The 25036-nt window shown below is 41.6% G+C and overlaps 2 protein-coding genes across 3 annotated transcripts in view; both read left to right on the top strand.

Moving 5' to 3' along the window:
* Window positions 1-25036, top strand: part of RASGRF2 (Ras protein specific guanine nucleotide releasing factor 2) — a 280188-nt gene that overhangs the window by 143807 nt on the left and 111345 nt on the right. The gene's annotated exons all lie outside the window — the stretch shown is intronic.
* On the top strand, window positions 278-24772 carry CKMT2 (creatine kinase, mitochondrial 2). Of its 2 annotated transcripts, none has more exons than XM_061478728.1 (11): window positions 278-413; window positions 6642-6711; window positions 9579-9751; window positions 11002-11200; window positions 12174-12269; window positions 12982-13203; window positions 15489-15574; window positions 18049-18172; window positions 20123-20257; window positions 20613-20738; window positions 24543-24772. In XM_061478728.1, exons 3-11 carry the CDS (start codon window positions 9600-9602, stop codon window positions 24660-24662), a joined length of 1260 nt encoding a protein of 419 aa, XP_061334712.1. In that variant the 5' UTR covers window positions 278-413; window positions 6642-6711; window positions 9579-9599; the 3' UTR covers window positions 24663-24772. The 2 variants fall into 2 exon arrangements, with proteins under 2 accessions (XP_061334712.1, XP_061334713.1); XM_061478729.1 differs by lacking the exon at window positions 278-413 and adding an exon at window positions 2340-2381.

Genomic DNA, 25036 nt, shown 5'->3' with positions numbered 1-25036 from the left:
TCAGGCAGCCAAGGCAATCCAGCACAGAGGCTGCTCTTGACCTTTCTCCTTTGGCTGTTACTAAACGGGCTCTTGAGGGTGAAACAGCATCCTGTTGCAGTTAAGCATCTTGGCCAATCATTTGCTGACGTGAACTCTTTTCCCTTGAGAAAGATGATGTTGTTATCACCCAACTGCTACATGTCCCCCTCCTGCCACATCCCACTTACATCCTCAAGGGCACCCTTGTGAGAGCAAATGTCACTCATGTAACTCAGTCAAACAGGATTGGCTACTGCAGCAATTATTTTTGTTTCCCTCACCTCCTTTTCCCCCCTCTCAAATTACCTGGGCTCCTGTCAGTACACAAACTTGTTACTCCTTTTTACACTGGGCTCACTGCAGGCAGGAGGACGTCTACCTTCAGCTTCAAGGTCAGTTTAACTACCTATATTGCTTTTCCAGCCCCAAACAGTAACATTTCAAATACAAGGGTTATTAAAACTGAACTCAAAGCACCACAGAACGTGGTGTAATGTGATTATAATTTATTGATTTGCATAAGTACTTGGTGCAGGAAAAAATGTCTCAGCCCATTGTGCAGCTGCTTCAAATACTGACCCTTAACTAACAGTTCAAATGAAGAAAAAATAAGTCTCTTTGCAGATGTGTAACAGTTATGAGAAAATTTCTCAACAAGCTTTTTGTGATTTTGGTTGTGGCGCTCTGCACTGTGGAGGTGAGGGGTTGACGCTGTAAAATAGTGTTAGATTGACTTGGAACAACAAGCATTCCCTGCACATTTGGTTGGGCTTCAATATGGGAATTTGGGCATCTGAGTCTCACCAGGTTGGGTCTGACTGGCCAAACTTTCAGCTGATAGAAACCAAAAATTATGTTGTTACTAAGGGGTAGTTACTAAGGGATAGCTGTTTCACCTATGAACAGTCATTGTCATGTCTTTTCTATTCATGCATCTATTCATAGATTCATTGTTTGGTTTGTGTGGTTTTTTTAATTATTACATTTTAATAACTATTCACTGACCTCTGACATTACAAGGAGAAAGAAATGGAAGTGTGGTTGATTTTTTGTATAGATGTTCCATGCTGTAATTAAGGCACAATTAGAACGTCTGCACTCACATTGTTTCTGCACTCTGGAGACAGTACCTTAAACCCAGACTAGTCAAAAAAGGTTTGAGCCTTGCTCAGAGTGAGCTATGGGAAACTGAAAAACACCCCACCAATACTGCCTTATGATATTTAGTTCTTTTTTTATATCTTATCCTTTGAACCTGGAGAGTGATTCAATAAACTATAAAATGTTTTCTGAGTATCTAAAAATGGTCTTTCATGCATGTAGTCACTTGTGACATTTATTGCAGATGTTTCTAAGGTGCCAGCAACCTCCATAGATGGCCACAGAAAACTTTCCACTGGCATCTGCAAGCTTTAGCTCAAGCTAAGGATGACTTAAAGGAATTACTTCTCAAATATAGAAGACCAGCCTCCTTCCTCCTCCACCATCTGAAAGTTCAGCTCACAGCTGAGATACCATTAGCTAAACAGCTTAACAGTTTAAGAGTGCATATACATTTTCTGTGATTATAAGCCTGCGTGAACTTTAGCTATGACTCTGCCAGTCCTCTAAAATGTCACTCAGAATCACATGGTGTGGCAATTAATACCACCCATGACATGGTTCAAATATTTAATCTAGTTCTATTTCAGGAAATGTCACTGTAACCCTTGTATCTTCCTCCCCATCTCCGCTAAAATCATGTGCTCCCTAGCGAGAAATACAGGATGACCAATACCTGTGTTCAAATACGTCAAGAGAAAAACAGAGCTGACAACTTCCTCTTTAAAAGAAGTTTAAGTGAGTAAAGAATTAATAGCAAAGAATTATTTTCTAAATAATAAATGTAGCAGTAAAGTTCACAAGTTCCTTAAAGGGTGAAGAGGCAGATTGTGTATTTCTGAATCTGATGCCTCTGAAGTTCCCAGAGAGGGAGGCAGCAGCTTCACCTATGTGCAGAGTAGCAAGAGAAGTTTTGCTATGCCAGTTTTCTTAAGCTGTTGATTTGAAAAAAAGGATCTCTTTAATGTTGATGAAGGACCAACCCTCACCCTTTTGATGTACAAAAGGCATATTTCTTGTGGAGAATACCTTCACCTTTAGCAGAGCCTTTAGTCTAGGTGCATCATGAAGAAGAGGGAAAGCTGTTTTAAGGCCCTGAAATAGGCATTCTCCATTTTTTTTTCATCCTGGAGTTACAAACAGCCCCTCAACATTAAATGATACTTACAATCCTTTGGGCTGTTTCTCAGCCAGAACCAGATTTGCAGTAATAACTTATGTTAAAACTCCCTGGCTTTTGTCTCTACCTTCTATGCATGGTAAGTGATATATATATGCTGAAAGAGTTTTAAACCCAAAATAAACTCTTGGCAGGATATTAATGTCCTGAAGCCTGGTTACAGGTAGCTGAGCATGTCTTGGAGGAAAGCAGAGAGAGAAAGGCTACGACCTCTAAGATCATGACCTTTCAGACACGTTTTGCTGATTCTCTGGCCATAAGTCATCACAGCACATGGGAATACTGGTTTGGAAAAGGCAACACCAATTTGACACTGATTTTATTTACCTTTTATGGTGGTGATGTGATGAGAGAATGGGAGTGAAGAAACCTTGTTTTTTCAGACACTTTACAGCTTAGTAGCTGTTAGCTTAAGTCACTGCTGCATTTAACCCCCTCATCATTAACCACTGCAGACACTGATCCACAAGATTAACTCACAAGCAATTCATCAAAACTGTTCACTAGGAAACAGCAGGAGGGAACCGGGCCCATGGAGGATACACATCAACTGTCCCTGAGCCAATTGCTTTGTGTCTCTTTTCTCCTGTACCACACTATTTATGTGTTCTCAAAGTGATAATACAAGTACAAACGACCTTCGAAACAAAACTTTAAAGGACTTCTTGCCACTCTTAGAGTTACTGAGCTGTGCATGCTCTCCGTCCTGGTCTTGGGCCAAAGGCATGCGCAATCCTGGAGGCATATAAAAGACTTCTAACTAGTTATCATGAGGCAAAGCCACTATCCAAAGTATGAGCAGAATGACGTAATAAACGGAAAATTTGCAAGGCAAGTTGTGCAAGCACTTTGTAAAGCTGTTATCTTCAAATACCAGGAGCCTTCAAAGGGTCATGTAGAACACTTAACTACTAAGAACAAAAACAAAATGTTCCCCTGCCACTTTACCTGTAGAAAATCCACCTGACGCTGGGTACCAGCTGAGACATGTATGTGTTATTCTCCACCCTCATCAGTTAAAGCATATCTCATTGCATAGCAGTGCTGAACACCATGCTATCTGCAAAGGAGAGGAAGACAGATGTGTTGGAAGTGCTATGTGACAGTAGAGCAGATCACCCCTGACTGTCATAAGGAAAAGCAGGAGATAAATTACTTGACTAGGACCACTGTATGAGAGCCAGTAACCCTGGCACTCACATGAAAGAGATGGTGAGCCAAATCTGACATTGATGCCATGTGCAGAAGTAGCTGCACCCTCCCAGTTACAGCACAGGCTGTCACCACAGTGCTCATGAGGTGCATTTTTTGTGTTTCTGCCATCTGCTAAGGCATCTGAGAAGCTCATGCTCTTCTCTCCCTGATATTCCCTGCTTGCTCGTCTTTCCATCAGGCTGCAACAAGGCTGGTGATGTCCTAGCCTTTGGACTTGAGCTTGTGCTCTAATTTATATTTTCCCACTGCAAAACACCAGCTCTCATTTATTCTCTTTGGATTTCCATGTCTCCTGATATCTCGTCTTCTGCTGGTCTCCATACAGAATATATATGGCGCTCCAGCTTCATAGATAGATCACATCTCTGAATATTTCTTAGACAATGCTGAAATCAAATTACATCACCAAATTTGTAATGAAGAAACTCTCTGACTCATAATGTGCTTGTTCAATGATATTTGGAAAAACAGTCTTATTACTATCAGAATATTATCTGAGTGAAACATGCTTGAGGTCTCATGCCCTGAATCCTGGCAATCTTGTTAAAATCTATACAGTAAAATTATTAAGGTTTATTTTTTTTTTTTTTTTTAAGTGTTCTGTCCAATACCATAGAAATTATACCTTGTTTGGATAACTGAAGAAGAGATGTTCACAGAGATAAAAATCAGTGCAGACTTAGACGCAGTTAATTCTGTCCTGCATGTTACAAGAATACAATTCAAATTCATATCTAGCTTGTGGTACATTGAAAGAACTTGAAAATTTCCCAAGGTTGGTGCAGTTAATAAACCACCTAGAACAGAAAAAAAAATTTAAACAGAAATAATTGGGAACCATTTCAAGAATATTTTAGCAGTCATTCAGAATCCCACAACAAAGTAGAAAACTATTAGGAAGCATTCCATCTTAAAAAGAAAGTTAAAGTAATAGTAAAAAAAAAATAATAATTTATGATACTGGTAGAGACTTAAGTTAATCAGGTCCCTGCTATTGCAGACAACCCTATATCACATAATCTTACTCAGAAGTGTATCTATGTCTGCATCAGAAATAGTTCTGCTCTGATTAGGATGCTGCCCAGTCCATCCTGAAGACTGCAGCTATCACTCCCTACCCATGGTTCAGGCAAGGAGGTGATGCTGGCTCTTGGCAGGCAATGGCTATTCATTCTAGTCACTCTACTGAACTGCTGTGGTCCCAAGGGGATGATACGATCTTTGAATCCATAAGCTAGAGAGATGCTCTGCTGCTTCCATGCCAGGGACTTGGTATGACCATCACTGCAACAAAAGGACTGTTCTGGTATCAGGAAGATGCTGAGGATAAAAAAAAATGGAAAGAGTTCTGGGTAGAACCAAAGAATGATTAATAAATTTGAAAACATGATAAAAAAACTGATGGAGGGATATTTAAAAAAGCTAGTTGTTAACTAGCTACACATGAAAAAAATAATGGGTAGAAATTTATACAACAAACGGATAAAAGTAATAACAAAGGCCAGTGATTCAAACTGAAGACAAATAAATGCAGGCCAGAAAAAAAGATAAGAATGTTGGGTTTTGCATTTTTTTTTGCTTTTAATTCAGGTTAATCAACCCTTGGAAATCCTCTATCTACTCCAGTCTCTATCTACTAGAGACTCTAGTATCTTTAGATAATTTTGAATGCCAGACAGATACTTTCCTAATGCAGGTGGTTTCCTTCCAGCACACCTGATCAGTGCTGGCAAGCACACAGTTAAAGCTGTTATCAGCTGTTATCACACAAGTTCTTCTGATCTTGAAAAATTCTTTCCCCTTCCAAGCTGCACTATGGTATCACTATAGGCATCTACAGGAAAATTGATTTTCTACCATCATGAGCACAAGGGAAGACCCTCAGGAAACTGCAAAAGAAAAACGTGCACTTTCAATTTTTTCGGCTGCGCAATGGTTAAATTTCTCTGATGAAAGTGAAATCTTTGCAGTGGAGGCCTAATGGTAGTCTGTCATGAAACCTGAATCACAGCATGGTATTTCTGGCAAAGAGTTCTTAGAAATACCTTATGCCTTTAACAACACCTTTGGCTGGGATAATTCTTTTTCTCTGTATCCACAGAGGTGCAAACTTATTGTTAAGCCAGGCTGGCATTTTCTGTGAGGAAAAACCCCAAACAGCTGAACCTGTTAATGATCTGAGGTCAGATTTGACAAATAGTTCTGTTGAGAATTTTTTTTAGTTTGAGATGATTCTGTTCAGACTCTTTCAAAATGAATCTTTTTGAAATGTCTGTTTTGAAGCAGTGCATTTCTTAGAAATCAAGCTAATTTTAGAGGGAAATGAAAGTAAAACCAAGCCAAAACAGTGTTGTTTCCTGACAGATAAAATGTCTTATTCATTATGTACTCTCACTATGTAAAAACTTTATTTCTTGAACTTGGGTTTTTGAGCAAGTCTATTTGTGCTATTTAGATTGTATAATGTATAACATGGACTCAGGTTTGTGCTGCAGCGTTGTATGCATTTATATTCAGAGCTGCAGCCCACCCTTGTGGCAAAGAAGTTTTTATTAAATTAAGAATTACACAAGGATTACAGTCACTTTTCCAATGCAGTTCAGATGATGTTCTCATAGGAAATTCTAACTTGTATGTTCACCTGGGCCCTTTGCATTTGTTAGTCACAAATGATGTTCATGCGATGGCAATGTCATACTGCAGTCAGAAGGTCCCACCTAAGGAGTAGATCAGGTCAGCTGTTATCTCCAGGTTCCTACAGGGCAGGGGGGGTTGGAATTAGATGATCTTAAGGTCCTTTCCAACCCAAACATTCTATTATTCTATGATGATGTGATTGATGCATCTCTCACCTTCTCAGCAGAGTCACCTTTTCTGCAGAAGTGATTTGGTTTAAAAAGCTGAGGCACTTAGCCGATGAAGACAGAAACTGAACTCCTGCATAAAGAACTGCAAAGTCTGGGGAAGAAAATATTAGAATAAGGCATGTTGGGCTTCAACTGTAAGAAGAAATGTGTAGTTAGTCATTAGGGGTTTTTTAAGGGAAAATGGAAAGAAAAAAAAAAAGACAAAAAAAAAAGCCTGTCTTACTCCGATTTTTTAATTTTTTTTTTTTTTTAATTAGGTAGCTATCCTACGCTGCAGCATCTCCAGCGTTGGAGGCTTTTAAGAACTGTCAGAGAAACATCTGCCAGGTAAAGTAGAGCCTACCTCAGGGTAAAGGGAAACGTTTTCTGTGATTAAACAATGCAAGAATGTCCTGGGGGATAAGGCTCAATGGAAGATAACGCTGCCAACAAGAAAAAATGTATGTGTTATGAGACTTCACTAAAAATCAAAAAGGAAAACGATTTTATGAGCACAAAATCTGCCTCTGTTCAGGTGTCCAAAAGTCAGTCATTCTGTCCTAAAGGTACAGACCCATTTAGTGGATCAGACCCTGAAAGGGTGAGAAAACTGCTAAAGCTGCCTGGGCAAGAGAGGAGGGAACAATGAAACTGCCCTTGCTGAGAGGGTCTGCTTTAGGGATTAGGCATTGCACATCCAGTCAAAGACAGGCACAAGTAAGAGCAAGGACGATGCACTCATACTTGTTCAGTAGAAGTAAGGTACAATGTCCCTGCATTTCCTTGATCAGCCACGTCATAAAGCCTTCACCAAATTACCAGGGAAGTCTCTTTGCATTTTCAAACTAGTTCCTTTTCCCCCACGTTCATCCATTTCTTTTTCCAGGTAGTTTATTTCTCTTTTCTGTTCACAGCCTTTGTTTTCTGTTACAACCCTACACCTCAGGTTCACAGCGTAGTTCAGCCTGAAAGTCAAGGATGCCAGTCTACCTACAGCAAAAACAACATTCTGCAGAAGGTTTGGTCTGTTCAGCAGCTCTTATCCAATAGCTGTTGCAAAGACAAAGAAAAGGGTAGAAGAAGCATTGAACCTGCAGCTAAACAACCTTTAGCTTTTAACAGCCTCATCAAGCAGTTTGTCTCTCAAAGAAATCAGAGAGAGCAGCTTCTATCATTCCTCACCTTTGCAGAGCTCCTGTGAACTTCTCAGCTCCTACAGAGCACCTGGTCAATTGATAGCTGCTGTTAGAAAGGATGGGACTTTCCCATCACATCACATTAGTGCAGGGAATGGAGGTTATGAGAAAACAGCAAACAACAGAGTGCAGCCTTGAAAGCAGATATGTGATAGGGTAAATATCATGACCTGTCTGACGCTGTTACCCTTACCTGCTAGGCTGCAGTCAACAGGCACCCTGCTGTGCAGTTATTTCTGAAGCATTATAATTATACTGTTGTGCCTCACACTTCTAAATACATACTGTACACAATTCCTCTAAGTTAATCAGATACAGACCAGATTTGTCTCTTAAAATGACACAGGATTCAGAAGCTCCCGAGAAATCCAAGCTGGTGGAGATGCTGATAAATACATGGGGTTGTTTAAGTCATAATGTCGTTGTCTGCAAGGGGATTTTGACAGAGCTTCTAGCTTTCAGGACAGGATTTTGACTGCCAGCCAATTACTTGCAGTAAAGATGGCATCTGTGAAATAGAACTATAAATACACAGAACTGGTGTGAAAATACATGTATTGTTTCTCAGACACTTGGGTATAACAATAATAATTCTGGGCAGATTAGTCATAAGCAAGTATTTCCAGAGTGTAGGATGGGTATGCTATACTGTGAAATGGCACAAAAAAGTATCTGCCAAATACAAACACAAAAAATAAAAGCAGAACAAAAACCTCCATCACAAACCTCGTATTTGATTTCAATTTACAGTCAAACATTCTCTCACTGCATTTTTGGAGGGAAAATCCTGTTGCTGTCCTGAAAGCCTATCCTGCAACTCTCACCTAGACAAATCCATAGATGGAACGAAGCCATGCCGAGAGATAAGAAAAGGCTATGGCTGATGATCTGCCTCCTGTCCCAGCACAGTGACAGCATGTACTTCATTATACTATAGTGCTAGGGAGAATAGACCCATTAGTTAAAAATAGTTAAAAATACTGACTGTCAATCAGTCAGCACCTTTCTCTGGAAGGAAAGTGAGGTAAATGTATATTGCATTTCAAAGGCACAAAGGAGACAGAATAACAAAATAACAAAATTCAGGTATAAAATTGTTTAAACAAGACACACGACAGAAAATAAATGACTCTCAAACTTGGAACACATCTGTTTCTCATCTCATATATGTGACCAAATTACAAAGAAGATATTGCTTTGCAAGAGAAAACTGTGCAAGGATGTGAGAATTTCTTTCTACCAAGTGAGGAGATACAGATTCAACATTGCATTTGTCTTTAGACAGGCACAGAAAAAGCAAAGAAATACAGGGTTTGGGGCTAACTAACCCAGATCTACATGAAAATAATTGGAAATCAGAAGACTTTGTTCACTGTAAATAAAACCAAACACTTTCAGGTGTTTAATTTACTCTCTAAAATAATGGTGAAGAGGTTGCATAAACAATTATGTTTTTAAAGATGCTTTAAAATTTTGAAAAAGCCACTAAAACTGCATATCCTGAGGAAAATATTTTCCTGTAAACCTACCATGACCACTTCCCAAAGATGATTTACCAGAGTGCAGGTTGAAGAATAAGCTTCTGTCAATGATACAAATTAGAATTTGTGTCCTTTATTCAAGCAGGAGTTATATCTTCCTGAGGAACCCACAGTCACAGGCAATACTAGCCAAATTCTGATTCTTGTAAGAAAAAATGTGCATTGCCTTATTCAGAAGACTTTTCACAGAAAGTCTTCTTTCTGTGACTTTCACAGAACATGTCATTTTGTCTGGCAGACTTAGAGATCTGAACTCAAGACCTAATCCCAGTAGAATTAAATAGAAAAAAAATACGTGTATAGGAATAAAACATGCAAATACTAACCATTTTATAACCATTTATAACTATATATAAGCACAAACTGACAATAAAAAGAAACTTCTTCTCTTACAGAGCTACCATCTAAAGTGGGGGTTTACTGGTCATTTTCCCTCCACAGTGACTTATGGGTTGACATTGGCCCTCTTCTCTTCCAGACTTTGTAACCTCCAAGGGGAATGGCTGGCACCTTCTGTCGTCTCTTGGCTGGCCGTGCAACCACTGCACTCTTTGCAGCTGCAGGCACAGGGGTGCTAACCACCGGGTACCTCCTTAACCAGCAAAATGTGAAGGCTGCTGTTCAGGAGAAACGGAAACTCTTCCCGCCAAGGTAAAGAGCTGACTAGGCGGTCAGTGCCCTGTTAACTGGGTTAGGAGCAACATTTAACTCTTTGGAGGAAGAAGATCCCTATCAAAGGATCCCTGCAGGGTTCTCATGTGGCCACAGAGTCTGTTTGCCTGTCCATGGGCTGTGTGACAGCACATGGGCTATGTGAAAAACAGCACCCTTTATTAATAACCGTGATTTTAGGTAGCACCAACAATGGCCTTCAAGGCCAGAAAGCAGAGGTGTGGGATACTATCAACACTCAAAAAAGCCACTGAAAAACAATAACAAGCCTAAGAAATATTTCAGATTTTAAGCAGAGCACTAGATTAACCCTTATTTCATCTCATCAGCTGTCAAGACACATTGCATCTCAGTCTTTTGGACTGGCTGATTGTACATTAAGAAAATGTGAAAGTATTTTCATTATACAAGTAGTAAGAACATCTCCCATATAACTGCTGCACTTGAAATACTCCTCATTCTCTTACAAATGATGATTACAAACTAATTACAGACCATCTCTGTAGGCTGACTTTGCTGGCATACTTGTGAAAAACAATACAGACCAGGCTCTGAGAGAGGCTGTGAATACTATTCAGTATTCAGAATACCATCCTAGTTAAAATACATTCCTAAAGAAATAATGGGGTTGTGCATAAAGCAAATAATTACCAACACACAGTAAATGTGGTCTGACTCACTTGAAAATATGCCTTGCTAAAGCATAACATCTTTATTTTCCCTGGCTTAGTACACCATGCATCTTTCTGTAAACAGTAATGTCATTAAAGCAAAACCAGATACTGTAGAAGAACAAGCACTTAGGCTCTGAATTAGACAGAATGTTTTCAGCTACACTTAATTACCTTTTCCCCTTGAACAAAACCATGTTGGAGCTCTTTTATTTCTGAATAAATTTTCTTTATTTCTTATTTCTCTCAGCAGAGATTTAATGGGGCTTAGTATACTCTCAGAGCCCAGTGGGATACATTTTCCTGATGGCTCTGCATAGCAGAAAGCTGCAACTGCCTGTTGGTGTGGTGGCTCACCAGTGTGTGACATGGGGTACTTTCAGTGACCGGAATCTTTCTCCCTTCCTAAAATTCAATACAATATATAAACCAAGAACTAATTATACTTTTAAACCATGCTGTGTATTCTGTTTCTCATGACCCCTTCAATAAATTCTTCAACTAGCAAGGATTACTCTTCAAAGTGTCACATTAACTGCTTGGGCTTCTTCTCTTCAGTGCAGACTACCCCGATCTCCGCAAACATAACAACTGCATGGCTGAATGCCTCACGCCGGCAATTTACTCTCGGCTCAGGGACAAGATGACTCCCAATGGCTACACCCTAGACCAGTGCATCCAAACTGGTGTGGACAATCCTGGCCACCCTTTCATTAAAACTGTGGGCATGGTCGCAGGTGACGAAGAATCCTATGAGGTAAGATGTTTCCACTACAGTGTTGTATTTGGTTCAGGTTGGTATCTTTCACAATAGCTCATTAGATGAAGACAGATTCACAGTAGGGTATGGATTCCTGAGGTAAATTCTGTCGCAGAGATTAAATAAGGGACAGGCCACATGCCTAAAGATGGTGATTTCCCTACTCTTCCTTACACTAGGAAATGCATGGACATGAGGTATTACTACTGGTGCTCTCTCTGCTGCAACTGAAGTTAATGAAGGGTACCTGCTTGAGAGCAGCTGCTACCTGCCTCCAGCACCTGACCTCATTAATAGAATCCTAGAATGGAAGGGACCTTAAAGCCCATCCAGTTCAAACTGTCTGTCACCAGCAGAGACACCTTCCACTAGACCAGGTTGCTCCAAGCCCCATCCAACCTGGACTTGAACACTGCCAGGGATGGGGCAGCCACAGCTTCCTACAACTAAACATTTTATGCTTGGGCTGCTGAGGATGGACTGGGACATCTGGCATTCTGGACTACCAAGTCCTGTGGTTCAGCTATACTCAACTAGATGTGTCATTGCCACCACTCCTCATCTGCAGGAAGGTGTGGTTGTGATCAGTGTTGAGCCAAGTGGCTCTAATGAGGGTTTAACACCCCATGGCACTGAAGATATAGACTATTCCTGCAGGATCTAAAACCAAGATACAGGGTGCTGGGGGACTCTTGAGTGTGTGTTCTGGCTGGTAATATATTCTGAAACCTAATCTGATTGCCATTACATCCAGTACCTCTCTAGCAACTAGAGTAGGCTTGTAATGCAATTTCTGTTGTGAAGTCAAGCACCCCTCCTTTTATATTTACCCCATCTGCATTTGCAAAGCCCCCTGTATGTCTGTCACCCAGAAGCCTGTGCCAGAGGACTTCTCCTGTGGCTTAGAGCTGGTGCTCTGAAGCATTTCTATGAAGCTGCAGACTCTCTATAGGTTGTCTTGACTTCACAGGTGTTTGCTGAGATTTTTGACCCTGTCATTAAAGCAAGGCACAACGGCTACGATCCACGGACTATGAAACATCACACAGACCTGGATGCATCCAAGGTAGGATTGAAATAAAACAGTGAGACAGTAAAGGATCGGGACTGTTTCTTACAGTGATGATATTGTATACAACAGTACCTTTCTTTTTCCTGATCCAACTCCAAAGGCACTAAGTATAGGGTTAAGAGAAGAGGTATGCCACTCATGGCCCTATCAGCAAGACAGCTGCATCTCTACCTTGCTCCTAGCAGGTGGTTCAGTCCCTACAGTCTTTACTAAGCACTTGGGCCACAGTCTCCCTTAGCACTGGGTCTGTGCATAAGCTGGGAAATAACCATGTGTCTTAAGACTTGGAATAAAAATAGGAATTTACTCCAATATGCCCACATAAACATGATAAAACCTTAACACCTTGCTTGCTGCTTAGCGTTTCCTTCACAGTTCAACTACACCACGTTTTAGCACCTTTTTGTGCTTTCCTCTTTCAGTGGCCCCCTGCCACTGCCCATATCCGTATTTCCAAAGCCACGAAAATTCCTTCATAGTTTTGGACCATTGCTGGTTACTCTGTCACATTCATTCTGTCAAAGAAACATGTTTTTCCTAAAGAAACCTCCTGGTGTCAAAACTCTTAGGGGCTCCTGGTATTCTGAGTGTTTGTCATCTCACAGAGAGCTCATCATGCTTGGGCAGAAAGATGCCCTTCTGGTTTTTAATGGTGAACTACAAGATGAGGGGATGGGTGTGAACAAATTATTCATTCTTCCTCCAGATCACCCACGGTCAATTCGATGAGCGCTATGTCCTCTCATCACGGGTGCGGACTGGCCGCAGCATTCGGGGGCTCAGCCTTCCTCCTGCCTGCACCAGGGCAGAGCGGAGAGAGGTGGAGAACGTTGTGGTCACCGCACTCGCTGGGCTGAAAGGAGATCTCTGTGGCAAGTACTATAGCTTGACCAGCATGTCTGAGAGGGACCAGCAGCAGCTTATTGATGTAAGTACAGCTCCAATGCTGACACCACCTTCATTTACTCTCACTTATCTTAACCTTCATCTTCTTTGGGGCACATGCTTTCCTGTGTGGGTAAGGAGGATAATCACAGTATTAACTCAGTAGTTAATGGCCTGTCAATATTTTTAATGCAATAACAAATCATTCAGGGTCTATATTTTGGTTAAGTACCTAGCTGTACAGGTCTGAAATGTAGACTTATATTCTAGATAGGAAGATCTGTGTCAAATCAAACACACATGGCTGCTGCCACCAATGATGTAAATTCAGGACTTTATCTTGGTCATTTCCTTGAGGAAAGATTGATATTTTCTGTATTAATAACCATCCTAACTAAAAATATTACACTGAGATAAACATTACTTATTATCTGTATTCTAGACTGCTGGGGTGGGGGGCTTTGGCTGTAATTTCTGTCTGTCAAAACTACACTAAGTTCCCCAAAATGGCTGTAGCCAAATGCACCCAGGTGACCTTTTCCCAGTCCTGTAACTGTATTTCAGGACTTGAAGGATCAGGCCCATAACGAGAGTTTTCATTGTCACACAGATGGAAAGACAAGGATTTTCATCATGGATTTTGTCACAGCATGTGACATATCAAACAAACCTTGAATGTGCATTTTAAATATCCAAAGGAATGGCTGTACCCTGTTAGCTATATTCATGGCACATTAGTCCATAACATCAACCAAAAGGGAGCTGATGAAGTAACATAACTATTTATAACGTTGGAACTAGGTGTCACAGTCTGGATTAACCAGGAATTAAGAATTTATGTAAGGTCAGTAACGTTTTTAATTGAATGTCCTTGGTAATATGTTTATTGACAATATGTTGATGGCCTATTGTAGGTTTTATTTTATTGCCTTTTTCAGCATGAGAGAGCTCCTCAGAAAGCAGAGGCTGAAACAGGAGCATGGAGAATATAATTCCTTCATGATTTAAGGTTAAGTCCGTTGGGAAGTGGAATAGGTTTCACTGATTCAGAATTTTATCTTGTTTTTTTGTTGTTTTTATGTCAATGCAAATGTATAGAAGTCAGGGCATTGAAAGTTGTAACCTCAGATTCTGTCTTCAACTCATACCATTGCTTACCTCTTCAAGTACTTTAGGACCTTGAACCTCTATGGTGTCATGTTTTCTGCCAGCCTTTAATAAGCACCATTTGATCTTGGTAATAACAAATCAGTGCTAGCTGAATGGCATTCAGCATAAAAGGTATTTCGTACTTTGCAGATTTGAACCACACACATTAAAGGGAAAGTAATAGTGCTCAGATGTTTTCTTGCAAAAAGAGGAAGTTTTCTTTCAAACAAAAACTGTCTGGCTGCATCCAGTCAATCACAGGGTATTAAAAGATAAAAACCAAAAATTCTCCTCTAACAGGAAAAAAAAAAGTAAAGCATATCAACTTGTCTACCATGTCATGTTTGTTCTGGATAGCTTGCCTCACTATTCTCAATTAAACTCTAGATTTAAAAAACAAATCAAAAGCCCCATATAACATTTGATATGGCAGTATTTGAGGAATTAAGAACTAATGATTTTTGAGCACATGCAAGAAAATCAAATATTTATTGGCTTTGGGAAAAAAAACTGCCTGGTTAAAAGATAAGAATCTAAATTACCTGGAATGTGGCAAGGCAATGTCACAGCAAATGCTACATTTATTAAATTAGAAATAGCACCTCTGTTATGGAACAGAACAAGTCTGTTATTCCAAAAGGTCAAGCTTAGCACTGACTTAATTTCTACTTTGACTTCATGCTCAGAATAAATTGCTAAATCTCTCTGCTGGAGAAATATCTTTTCAGAACTAGCATTTTTAATTTTCTTTTTTTTAATTCCCCCAACCTTTAGCAACTCATTGCCTTCTCCTATCCTGAAATATGTCTGTTTGCAGAAAACATCTCTGCTGGTAGCAGTCAGGTCCCTACAGGGTACCTTTTAGTGTGTGTATGTGGTATGAGGTCCTAACCTCCCATTCCTCTCCCCATTTGAAAAATGTTTTTGGCAACACATGGTCATATTACGAATGCCAGTGAGAATCTGCAAGATGCAACAAAATCACTGGGTAAAGCACTTTCAGTTTTCAGAAGAAGGAATCAGATTCACAAGCCGTACTATGTGATTTACTTGTACATTGACTGCCCTCACTTAAATTGTATTAGAAAATGTTATACTGCTTCCTTGAATGAACTTGAATTTTGTTTTGTTTTCTCTCTCTCTCTCTCTCTTTCTCTTTGTCCCCATTTTGGTGTCCAGGATCACTTTCTCTTTGATAAGCCAGTGTCCCCTTTGCTAACATGTGCTGGGATGGCACGTGACTGGCCAGATGCCAGAGGAATCTGGTATGTTGTGTGATGTGCAGAAGCTTGTGTCGTGTTTTAAAGACTGTGTTACAAATCTCCTTACTTGTCCTAACCTTGCAGCCACTCTGTCCCTATACTCACAGAACGTTCAGTTTGCTTTTTAAAAAGTTTTCTCGCTTAATTTTGGAAAAAAAAAAAAAAACAACCAAAAGCCCAAACCAAAGCCCAAGCAAGCAATCAAGCAAAATCCATAGTGAACAACAGAATGGGTAAAACCTTTATATGCAAAAAGCCATCACTAATATCATGAATAGGACACAGCTTCATAGGTGTGGCTCCTTCTTTGGGTTTTTAGCTCATTTTTTTCTATTTCTAAATAAAAATTTTATTTGGGAAAGAGCTCATGAGTCACTTTCACCCTAACCCTAACCTCAGCAAAAGCAGCTCTAACACCAGATTGTAGCCACACTGTCACCTAGGAACCACCAGCCATTCAGCTGCAGGACACTGAATAGCAAATTCCTACCCCCCACAAAGTGTTCTTTTAATTCCCAGAGCTGAAAGTAACCCTTTCTTTCCAAAATAACTGGACAAAAGGGAGATACAGAAGTTAAATTTCCTATTTTGTTCTAGGTCTGCTTCTACTTTCACAGCACCCTTGAGGCATTTTGTGCCCAAATACATTATTTTCTGTGGAAATAAAAGGATAATAGCTCTGAGATTAGAGCAGAGGATGGAGCAGCTGTGCGGTGCATAGCATCTGTGTCTACCCTAACATACTTCTAGGCATTACCAGTGCTTTAATTGTAAAAATAAGGCTAAAAAGGATTCTAAGGAATCATGTAGCATATCCCCCTGCCATACGCAGGCAAGACTTTCAGAAAGGACAGGACTTCATGTAGAAAAAAAACCCAACTGCTCTCCAAGCAGTGTCTGACAATACTGACTCATGTTCAGAAGTACAGGCAGTATTACCATGATGAGCTAAACATGATTTCTGCTGGGGAGCAGGGGCTGTAAAAGCTGATCACCCATGAAACCTGACAACCTGCTGGAAATCTGTGAGGATTTTTTTATTTCAAAAAGCTTCAGCTTAGTTCCCTGATCCCCACCTAAATCTGAGAAAAAGGATAAAGCTGAGGCATCTCATTCACTGTCTTTATGAACAAAAAACCAGCAGTACCAATGCAGTTCCTGCCCAGGGATCTCCTGAATAAAACAGGTCTAGGTTTTGCCTTGTTTTACATGTGAAATATCAGGCAGATAGGGAAAAACCTGGCATGATTGCAAAGTATTTCAGTAAGCAAGATTTAGAAAACCCGCCTTTCTCTTGCAAAAAAAATTGTTGTCAAAAACAGTACATTATTTTGCTTATACTGACTGTGACTCTGTCCTTTTTACTGACTGCAGGACTATTCCCACTGACCTCAGTGGTGTTCATGGCACAGTTTAAATGTGCTCAGCATGGCCTCCCTCCACGTTCCTTAAAGCAATGGGGAGAGTTGCACAATCAATCAAAGAAGGGAGCTGGGTCAGGCTAACCTCAGACTATTTGGAAAACCCTCCCCTGAACATTCGTACGTGACTGAAGACAGGGTAACAGGACCTTGGGTGACCATAATGTCAGGGCACAGGATGTTTACACCTCCTCAGTATTGCATTGGCAAACTCCAAGTATGAGCTCAAAGTCAGGCTATGGGTGAACTTGATCTTCCAAATTTCATGTGTTTCAAACCTCATAATATTCCACCGTTTGCACGAATGAGTCTGATGCCATCAATCACCTTCTATGTGCAGCAGAAAGGCTGAATGTATACAGAGAAAGTAGAGGAAAAGCCAGCACAACTGACCTCAGGTTTGACCCAGCACTTAATAAACCTAACCACAGCTGATCTATTTGGAGCAAGAGTGAATATCTTCAGGCATTTTGATCTTGACTGACAAGCCAGCATCACTAATGTGCTGTCTGCAAGCAACGTGCAGCTGCTGTTCTCAGACACGTAACCTGACTGATGTGGCAATCCACTGCTACCAAGCAATAGAGAGGGCACTGAGATTTGATTTAGGGAAAAATAAAATTAAGTAAGGACATATTGCTTGGCTCCCAGCAGCATGTTAGTGTTAAGTTTGTGTCCTGGCTGTACAGCTTTCTGAGAACAATAAAAACTATCCCTAGTGACAGAGGATGCAAAGCCTGGCTTCTCCCTTTGCTGCACCCCAACTGCGCTTGCGATAGAGAACAACACATTTTTCCTCACTCAGCACCACAGCAGCATGTTGTGATCCAAAAAACTGCCCTTCTTGCTGTGCTCAAAAACACATGTAATGCCCCTCACTGGCATAGGGGACCCAACTGGGAAAGCAGCTCAGATGCCTAACTGCAGAACATTATTTTGCCACGCTTAACCTCTCCACAGGCCCCAACAGACTGTGATAAAACTAAGGATACTGAGAACTATTTTTCAGGGCCTGTCTTTTTAAAGACACTGTTTCCCTCCCCCAACCCCAATCAGGCATAACAATGACAAGACATTTCTCATCTGGATTAATGAAGAGGACCACACCAGGGTGATCTCCATGGAGAAGGGTGGCAACATGAAACGGGTGTTTGAAAGGTTTTGCCGTGGCTTAAAGGAGGTAATGTCTCAATTAATTTATTATTCCTGTTTGCTTATTGTTGAGCTCTTGTCAGCAGTACTTAATAGGGTTCATACTGAACTAATGTCTCTGGGAGCAACAAAATGAAGTAACACCAGTCTACACAGCAACCCGCAATAATGCAGATAAAGAAGGAAATATGGGAATTCATGCTAGCATGAAATCTGAGTTGTAAGGAAAAATAAATAAAATGGCTTTGTAGCTTTTTCATTCAAATCTTAAGCACAGACTGGCTAATGAATATCACCTTTTTTTGTGTGTGATTTTGTGCCCGTAGGCTGTGGAAATCCATAAATCACACATTTTATTTGGATTGCTTGATTTGATTGAATGGAGACTTTATTTGACCCAGCCTCCTCATTCTCTTCTCTGACGTGGGAAACTGGATGCTGCTGAGAACTTGGGGCTTAGGACCCTTTGGCTCAGTGCCACTTTTAGGGAGATACAGGGGTTTGTGATTAAAATACTAAAATACGATACCGAGGACTCTAGAACTGTATTCTGATCTAGCTATTCACAAAGAAAAAAGAGCCTTCATGAGATGGTGTGTGGGTTCAGTTTTGTCTAGACAGTCCAGGTATGATTCATGTTGGCTCTGGGCCCAGTGCAGCCCCAGTACTCCTCTGGCACAGAAAAAGTTTATTTAACAAAGAAATAAGACATTACCATGTCCCACAGACAGTATCATAGAATGGTTAAGGTTGGAAGGACCTTTAAAGCTCATCTTCCCTGCATGGGCACAGACACCTTCCACAACCACAACTTCTGTGGTCAACCTGTGCCAGGGCCTCACCATCCTCACAGGGAAGAACTTCTGCCTGGGTTCTCATCTCAATCTCCTCTCTGTCAGGTTAAAGCCCTTCCCCTTGGCCTGTCCCTATAGGTCCTTGTCAAAAGCCCCTCTCCAGGTTTCTTGTAGCCCCTTTAGGCACTGGCAGCTGCTGTAAGGTCTCCCTGGAGCCTTCTCTTCTCCAGGCTGAACAAGCCCAGCTCTCTCAGCCTGTCTCCAGATCAGACTGGCTCCAGCCCTCACAGCATCTCCGTGGCCTCCTCTGGACTTGCTCCAACAGCTCCATGTCCGTCTTGTATTGTTGCCCCAGAGCTGGACACAGGACTGCAGGGGGGTCTCCCCAGAGTGCAGTAGAGGGGCAGAATCCCCTCCCTCGACCTGCTGCTCACGATCTGGGAGATGCAGCCCAGCACATGGTGGGGTTCTGGACTCAAGCGCAAACTGCTGGTAATACCCCAGGATGTTCTTCAGGATGATGATGTACTTCGTCAGGTCCCATGGACTTGTGCACCTTTGTTCTCAAATCTGGTTCTTCGCACTCTCAGTCCCCGCCCTTGCCTTCTGCAATTCAGGCAGCGCAGCTGGAGCCTTACAAGGTGCACTGGCTGTTACAACTAGGCATTTAGAAGTCAAGTGTCCCCTCAAAAGAATCACAGAATCATACTGAAAATCACATGAAACTCAGATTCAGCTGCTTTTGTTTGCTTTGTAGCATTTAAGACCTTTGGGCTTGTGTGTTGCCACATTGCTCCAAAAATACCAAGGTTAGAAGCACATGGCAAAAGCCCTAATACTTATGTGAAGATATGGCTTCACAGGCTAGGGCTATTGCAAACCAATGTGATAGGGATCTTTGTGCTAAAGTGTCAGAGTCTCCAAGCTAATGGTTGTGAGAAAACAATGAAGAAATCCTTGCAATATGCACTGGGAATCTTGGCACCTGATGAGTGCAAACATTTGCATCACATCCAAAACAGATGTACTTGGGTGTAAATTCACACATCTCCACTGGTGTTAGTGAAGTTCACCATCAACAAAGATATATGGTGAAAAGAATACCCGCTACAAGCAGAGATCTTAAAATAAGACATTTGTATGCTGACCTTTTCTTTGTGCTTTCTTTTTTTATTCTGTCATAGGTGGAAAGATTAATTAAAGAACGGGGCTGGGAGTTCATGTGGAATGAGCGTCTTGGGTATGTTCTGACCTGTCCTTCCAACCTGGGAACTGGTTTACGCGCTGGAGTCCATGTTAAGCTACCCAGGCTAAGCAAGGTATGTAAGTCATTTAAAAGGCCAGTGATATAAATCAGCTCTTCTGATTTATAAAGAAACAAACTTAAAATGCCAACTTAGAGTGACTGCATGTTAACATGATGTGTAACAAGGTCCCAGGGACAATGCACCACTAATTGAGCACACTTTGATCCTGCAAATTATTGTATTTGTTATGGAAGTTAATCTACTCAGCAGACAACTGCCAACACAGGCTTTAATCTAAGGACTGAGAAAACTATCCATCTCTGAGTGTCTTTCTGGAGATGCTACTACACCGTGGGTAACAGTATTGCAACGATTTGGCACAATACACAGGGTGAAAGGCATTAAGCTCAAAACTGTTTTCTGACAGGATCCTCGGTTTCCAAAAATCCTGGAGAACTTGCGTCTGCAAAAACGTGGCACTGGTGGTGTGGACACAGCAGCTGTAGCAGATGTATACGATATCTCCAACCTGGACCGCATGGGTCGCTCGGAGGTAATCTCTTCCTTTTTTTTTCCCCCCTTGCTTTTTAGCTCTGATCTGTACTGATAGAAGTCAGTTTCCCTCTGCTGACCTCAGTGGAGCCATCCATGGCAGTTTTTACTCCTAATGAATCTGGTCCAATCGAAATGCTACCTCAAAAGAAAAACTAACATGCATAAAATGTTTGACAAATATTCTTGTTATGGCAATATAAAAAGAACAACCCTGAGCAAGTCCCACAAATACATCTTGCTTGCATCATGTTGGGTTGGACTAGATGACCTTTGAAGGTCCTTTCCAACCCAAACTACTCTGATTTTCTATTCAGGTTAGACATGAGGAAGACATTTTGCACAGTGAGGGTGGTAAAACACAGGCATGGGTTGCCCAGAGAGGTGGTGGATGCATCACCCCTGCAGACATTCAAGGCCAGGCTGGATGTGGTTCTGGGCAACCTGATCTAGTTGAAGATGTCCCTGCTCATTGCAGGGGGGGTTGGACTAGGTGACCTTTGAAGGTCCCTTCCAACTCAACTATTTTATGATTCTATGTGATGAGTATCTCCATTGAGAGCACACAGGTATTAGAAAGGTTTGGCTTTGGTAGCAGACCAAAGCCAAACCTCAGGATAATGTTTCTCAGCAACACAGCACAAGTTCATAGGGATGCCTGCCTGCTGGGACTGCTGGCTACAAGATCAGAGTCTGGTGATCTCTGCTATGCTGGACATGAGACATGTTTGTAAGCTGACAGTGAGCACTGAGCTAGCTACTGCACATTGCGTGGGACCTGCCCTACCTGCTGCAAGGTGTTGGGGAAACAAGCAGGAGTCAAGTCCTAACCTACCTGAGGAATCAGACACTGAAAGCAAGACTGGTTTAACATGTTGTCTTCCTTTTAGTACTCATCCATGCACTTTCTTCACAGTTAGACTGCAGGACAAAGGCCAGTCCTTTCAGAATAATTGAGGAGGAGTTGGTGTCATCTTCACGTGTCCTGTGTGCTGCTGAGCAAAGGATACAGAAGACCTGGGTTTAAATCAGGGCAAATATTTAATTGTGAGCTGAGCCCTCCCTGTTGGGCTGTAGGCTGAGATTCATGTCAGACGTTTTGAAGCTGTCTCAGTCTGAATGAATATTTGTTGTGCCTAAGAGTGGAAATGACCTTACGGCCTTGTGGTGGTGCTGCTCTCCGGGAAGACTCGAGTCCCAGACCTCATTCCAGTTTCATATTTTTCATAAAGCAGAACAGCTTATAAGAGCAAATCTGCTGAAGGAGAGGGCAGAAACAGCCCTGTCAGAGTTGCAGCCTCCTCCCACTAACTCCGCCTGAGGCAAACTCCTACTCTGGGGCACAGGCTGTTAGTCCTCTAGCAGTGCTACAGATTCCTTTCCCTCACCAAGATCAGGGCTGTGCTCACCCCTGGCCATGTCAAGAACAACGGAGGCAAAAGTTCACCTTGCAAGACCCTGTAAGTTCAGTGATTTGAGCACTCTGCTAGTAGATGGGAAACAGAGGGTCAAAGCTTCTGTCAAACACATCTTTTACACCCCAGGTTTGTGCTGTAACATCTCAACAATGGTCAACTGGGCAGGCCCTGGTGGGACTGAGGTCTTCTGAGGACCCTTTTTCTCCACCAACAATGCAGTACATGACTGGGGCTCAGATGCTAACCCTGCTTGTACATGTCAGGATTTGAAGGGCTGCCTGCTTGCCCAGCAGCAAATTGTTAATTACCCTGGGGGATTTGTGCAAGTTAAAATATGATTGCAAAGGAAAGCATGCTGTCAAAGTATGTTTAACCCAGAGCAGCACAGCACTGAGAGGCTCTGGCAGCTTACATACAGATGCAGTTTGGTTGTGGCGTTCCAGCCCAATCTGGAGTTCAGCCTGATTCTTGGTAGGTTTTCATAACACAACCATAGGATAATGCACCTGGATAACAACTAGATCCAAATAGCAAGTGGCTTCCCTTCCTCACTCACCGTGGGTTTTCCACCACTGTTTTCCACAAGTCAGGTCTTTTTATTTGGAAATGCCCTTGAACGTCTTTGCAGCCAAGGGGCATTTGGGCAGGCGCTTGGATATTCATCATTTTGGAGTTTGATGTAGGCAGCTATGTTCCTTTGGATCTAGACCAAAATAAATAAGAGAGAAAAACTATTGAGCTATATTATTTGCAAAACCAGTATTTGAAAAAAAAATAATTATTAATACCTGAAATATCATAATGTGTGCTTTAGACTAAAATAATTCTTAATAATACAAAATGATTACACAGTACAGTTACTTAATATGAGTTCTACTGACAGATGGGCTAAGCCTACAAATTTTTGCTTACGTGAAGACTTCCACAGAAGTCAGTGATGCCTTGTACTGCAATGAGTCAAGAGATTAAGCCAATAGATAAGATACAATCCCCACCTTGAAGGTTCTGAAATCTAAATAAGAGAAGACAAACTCAAGTGGATGGAGATGTTTTAAAATACTTTTTTTTTTCAGTATAGAATAAATTCCATTATGTGGTAAATGTGTTTGCAGAACTGAATTATGATCCCAAAAGTGCAAGATGAATTATTTGTATTTTTGCTTTGTTTCAGTTACTGGTCAATGCAAACTTAATATGAAATCCCTTTTCTCCTGGAGGCTGCAAGTTCAGACCTCTGATTTCCCAACACAGCTGGTCTGTAAAAGACAATAAAATAAACTGCTAAGCCACTGAAATGCTTTGTAGTAAAAACCAAGTCCCTTGAAAATCAAAGACTGTCACAATAAAGAGACAATAGGATTTGGTCTTCGTACTAAGTTTTAACAAGCCAGTCATTAAAGGTTGCTAATGAACCATTCCATGAAGATAAAGAAAAGACAGTGCGCTAGCTTGCTGGCTAACAATACCACAGGGCCTCCCATGTCACTGCTGAAGTTTGTTGAGGACAAAGCACTTTGTGTTCTCTAGCAATTTTGAGGAATTTTACAAGTCACCACTACCCCCTGCCATAGAGAACTGCAAATTTTGGTACTGCTCCGGGCCTGCAGCTAATCCCACCCCTGCCAGCGTAAATCAAGAGCTGAAAACAAAGGAGTGATGGATGGTGTAGAGCCAGCATGAGTTTAGGATAAGTGTGTCTGCTTCAGAGATGTGCATTGTCCAAAGTGTCCCAGCAAAGCCAGCTTGGCACAATGGGTAGGGTATCTTTCCTCACAGGTGACTAACCATCACAGTAGGGTTCATGGTCATCTCCAGGGGAACATATTGTGTGAAGAAGTACAAGATTCTGGCTTGACAAACTTTCTCAGGCAGTCTAAATGGCTGTGGCAAATCAGGTAGTCCTGCCATCCTCCCAGTGCCAGCCATGTGAAGGACACCTACCCTGTGCCTCCAGCAGTATTCAGGTCCAGTGTGGATGAAGGCAATGAACCCGTCATCCTCTCCTAGCACCACCATCCCAGTCAGCTTCTGTCTGACTCTGCTCACACAAATGCTCCTGCAAGCACAGGGGTAAGACAACCTTGGGAACTGGGAACACGTAGCAAGGGCATTTGCAAGAACTGCTTGGTGATATTGAGCACCTATTTGGAAATATTTGTTGCTGGTGGTCCAAACTCAAGACAAATAGGAGAAGGGAATTACTGCGGTTTTCCACTGGACCAGCTTAACCCATATTCCCTCTGCCACTGGGTGTGATTTCTCTGCTGTGACCCTCCTTACTTAACAGCTTTGCCTGCTGTTGTTGCAGTAAATCCAATTTTCCCTTCCCCTATTAACAGCATTAGCTAAAGCTTCTATTACCGCTATTTTCTTCTTCTTTTTTGTAGGTGGAGTTAGTCCAGATTGTCATTGATGGGGTCAATTTTCTAGTTGACTGCGAGAAGAAACTGGAAAGAGGTCAAGACATCAAAGTGCCACCACCGCTGCCCCAGTTTGGCAGGAAGTGATCTTGCTGTTCATGGTGGCAACTGATGGTAAATACAGCTGCCATTCTGACACAAAGGCATCGCTGTATGTCTCTGTATAAAAAACTTGTGTAATAAAACACTACCTGATACCTGATGTCTCCTTAAATGCCTGGCTGCACTGGACAAACCTAGCCCTTTTGCAGCTTTACTAGGATGCACTCAACACAACTACCTTTTTTTGTGGGGACTGCTTTCCTTTCTTTCCTGGTTGGTGATAAGAAAAGTACTACCTCAGTAATACAAAAAGCAAAAATCTCTGTCCTGCACTTGTACCTATGGTCATACATTCAAAGTCTCCTATGAGCACCCTATGTCACTCACAGACACGCTCCTTTCCCATGATTGTCCAGAAA

The sequence above is a fragment of the Pezoporus flaviventris genome, unplaced genomic scaffold (genome assembly GCF_033815535.1).
Source record: "Pezoporus flaviventris isolate CSIRO_AGI_PZ_B2104156 unplaced genomic scaffold, CSIRO_AGI_Pfla_v1 ptg000131l, whole genome shotgun sequence".
Classification (NCBI taxonomy): Eukaryota; Metazoa; Chordata; class Aves; order Psittaciformes; family Psittacidae; genus Pezoporus; species Pezoporus flaviventris.
The sequence above is the reverse complement of the archived record's forward strand: the minus strand, read 5'-3'. Positions and strand labels throughout refer to the sequence as shown.

What these genes read in the sequence shown, in the direction of transcription:
- CKMT2 (XM_061478728.1), top strand. Translation starts at nt 9,600, where the DNA reads ATGGCTGGCACCTTCTGTCGTCTCTTGGCTGGCCGTGCAACCACTGCA. An exon ending in TTTGCCGTGGCTTAAAGGAG is followed by an intron (nt 18,173 to 20,122) that starts GTAATGTCTCAA and finishes ATTCTGTCATAG; the next exon opens with GTGGAAAGATTAATTAAAGA. An exon ending in ACCGCATGGGTCGCTCGGAG is followed by an intron (nt 20,739 to 24,542) that starts GTAATCTCTTCC and finishes TCTTTTTTGTAG; the next exon opens with GTGGAGTTAGTCCAGATTGT.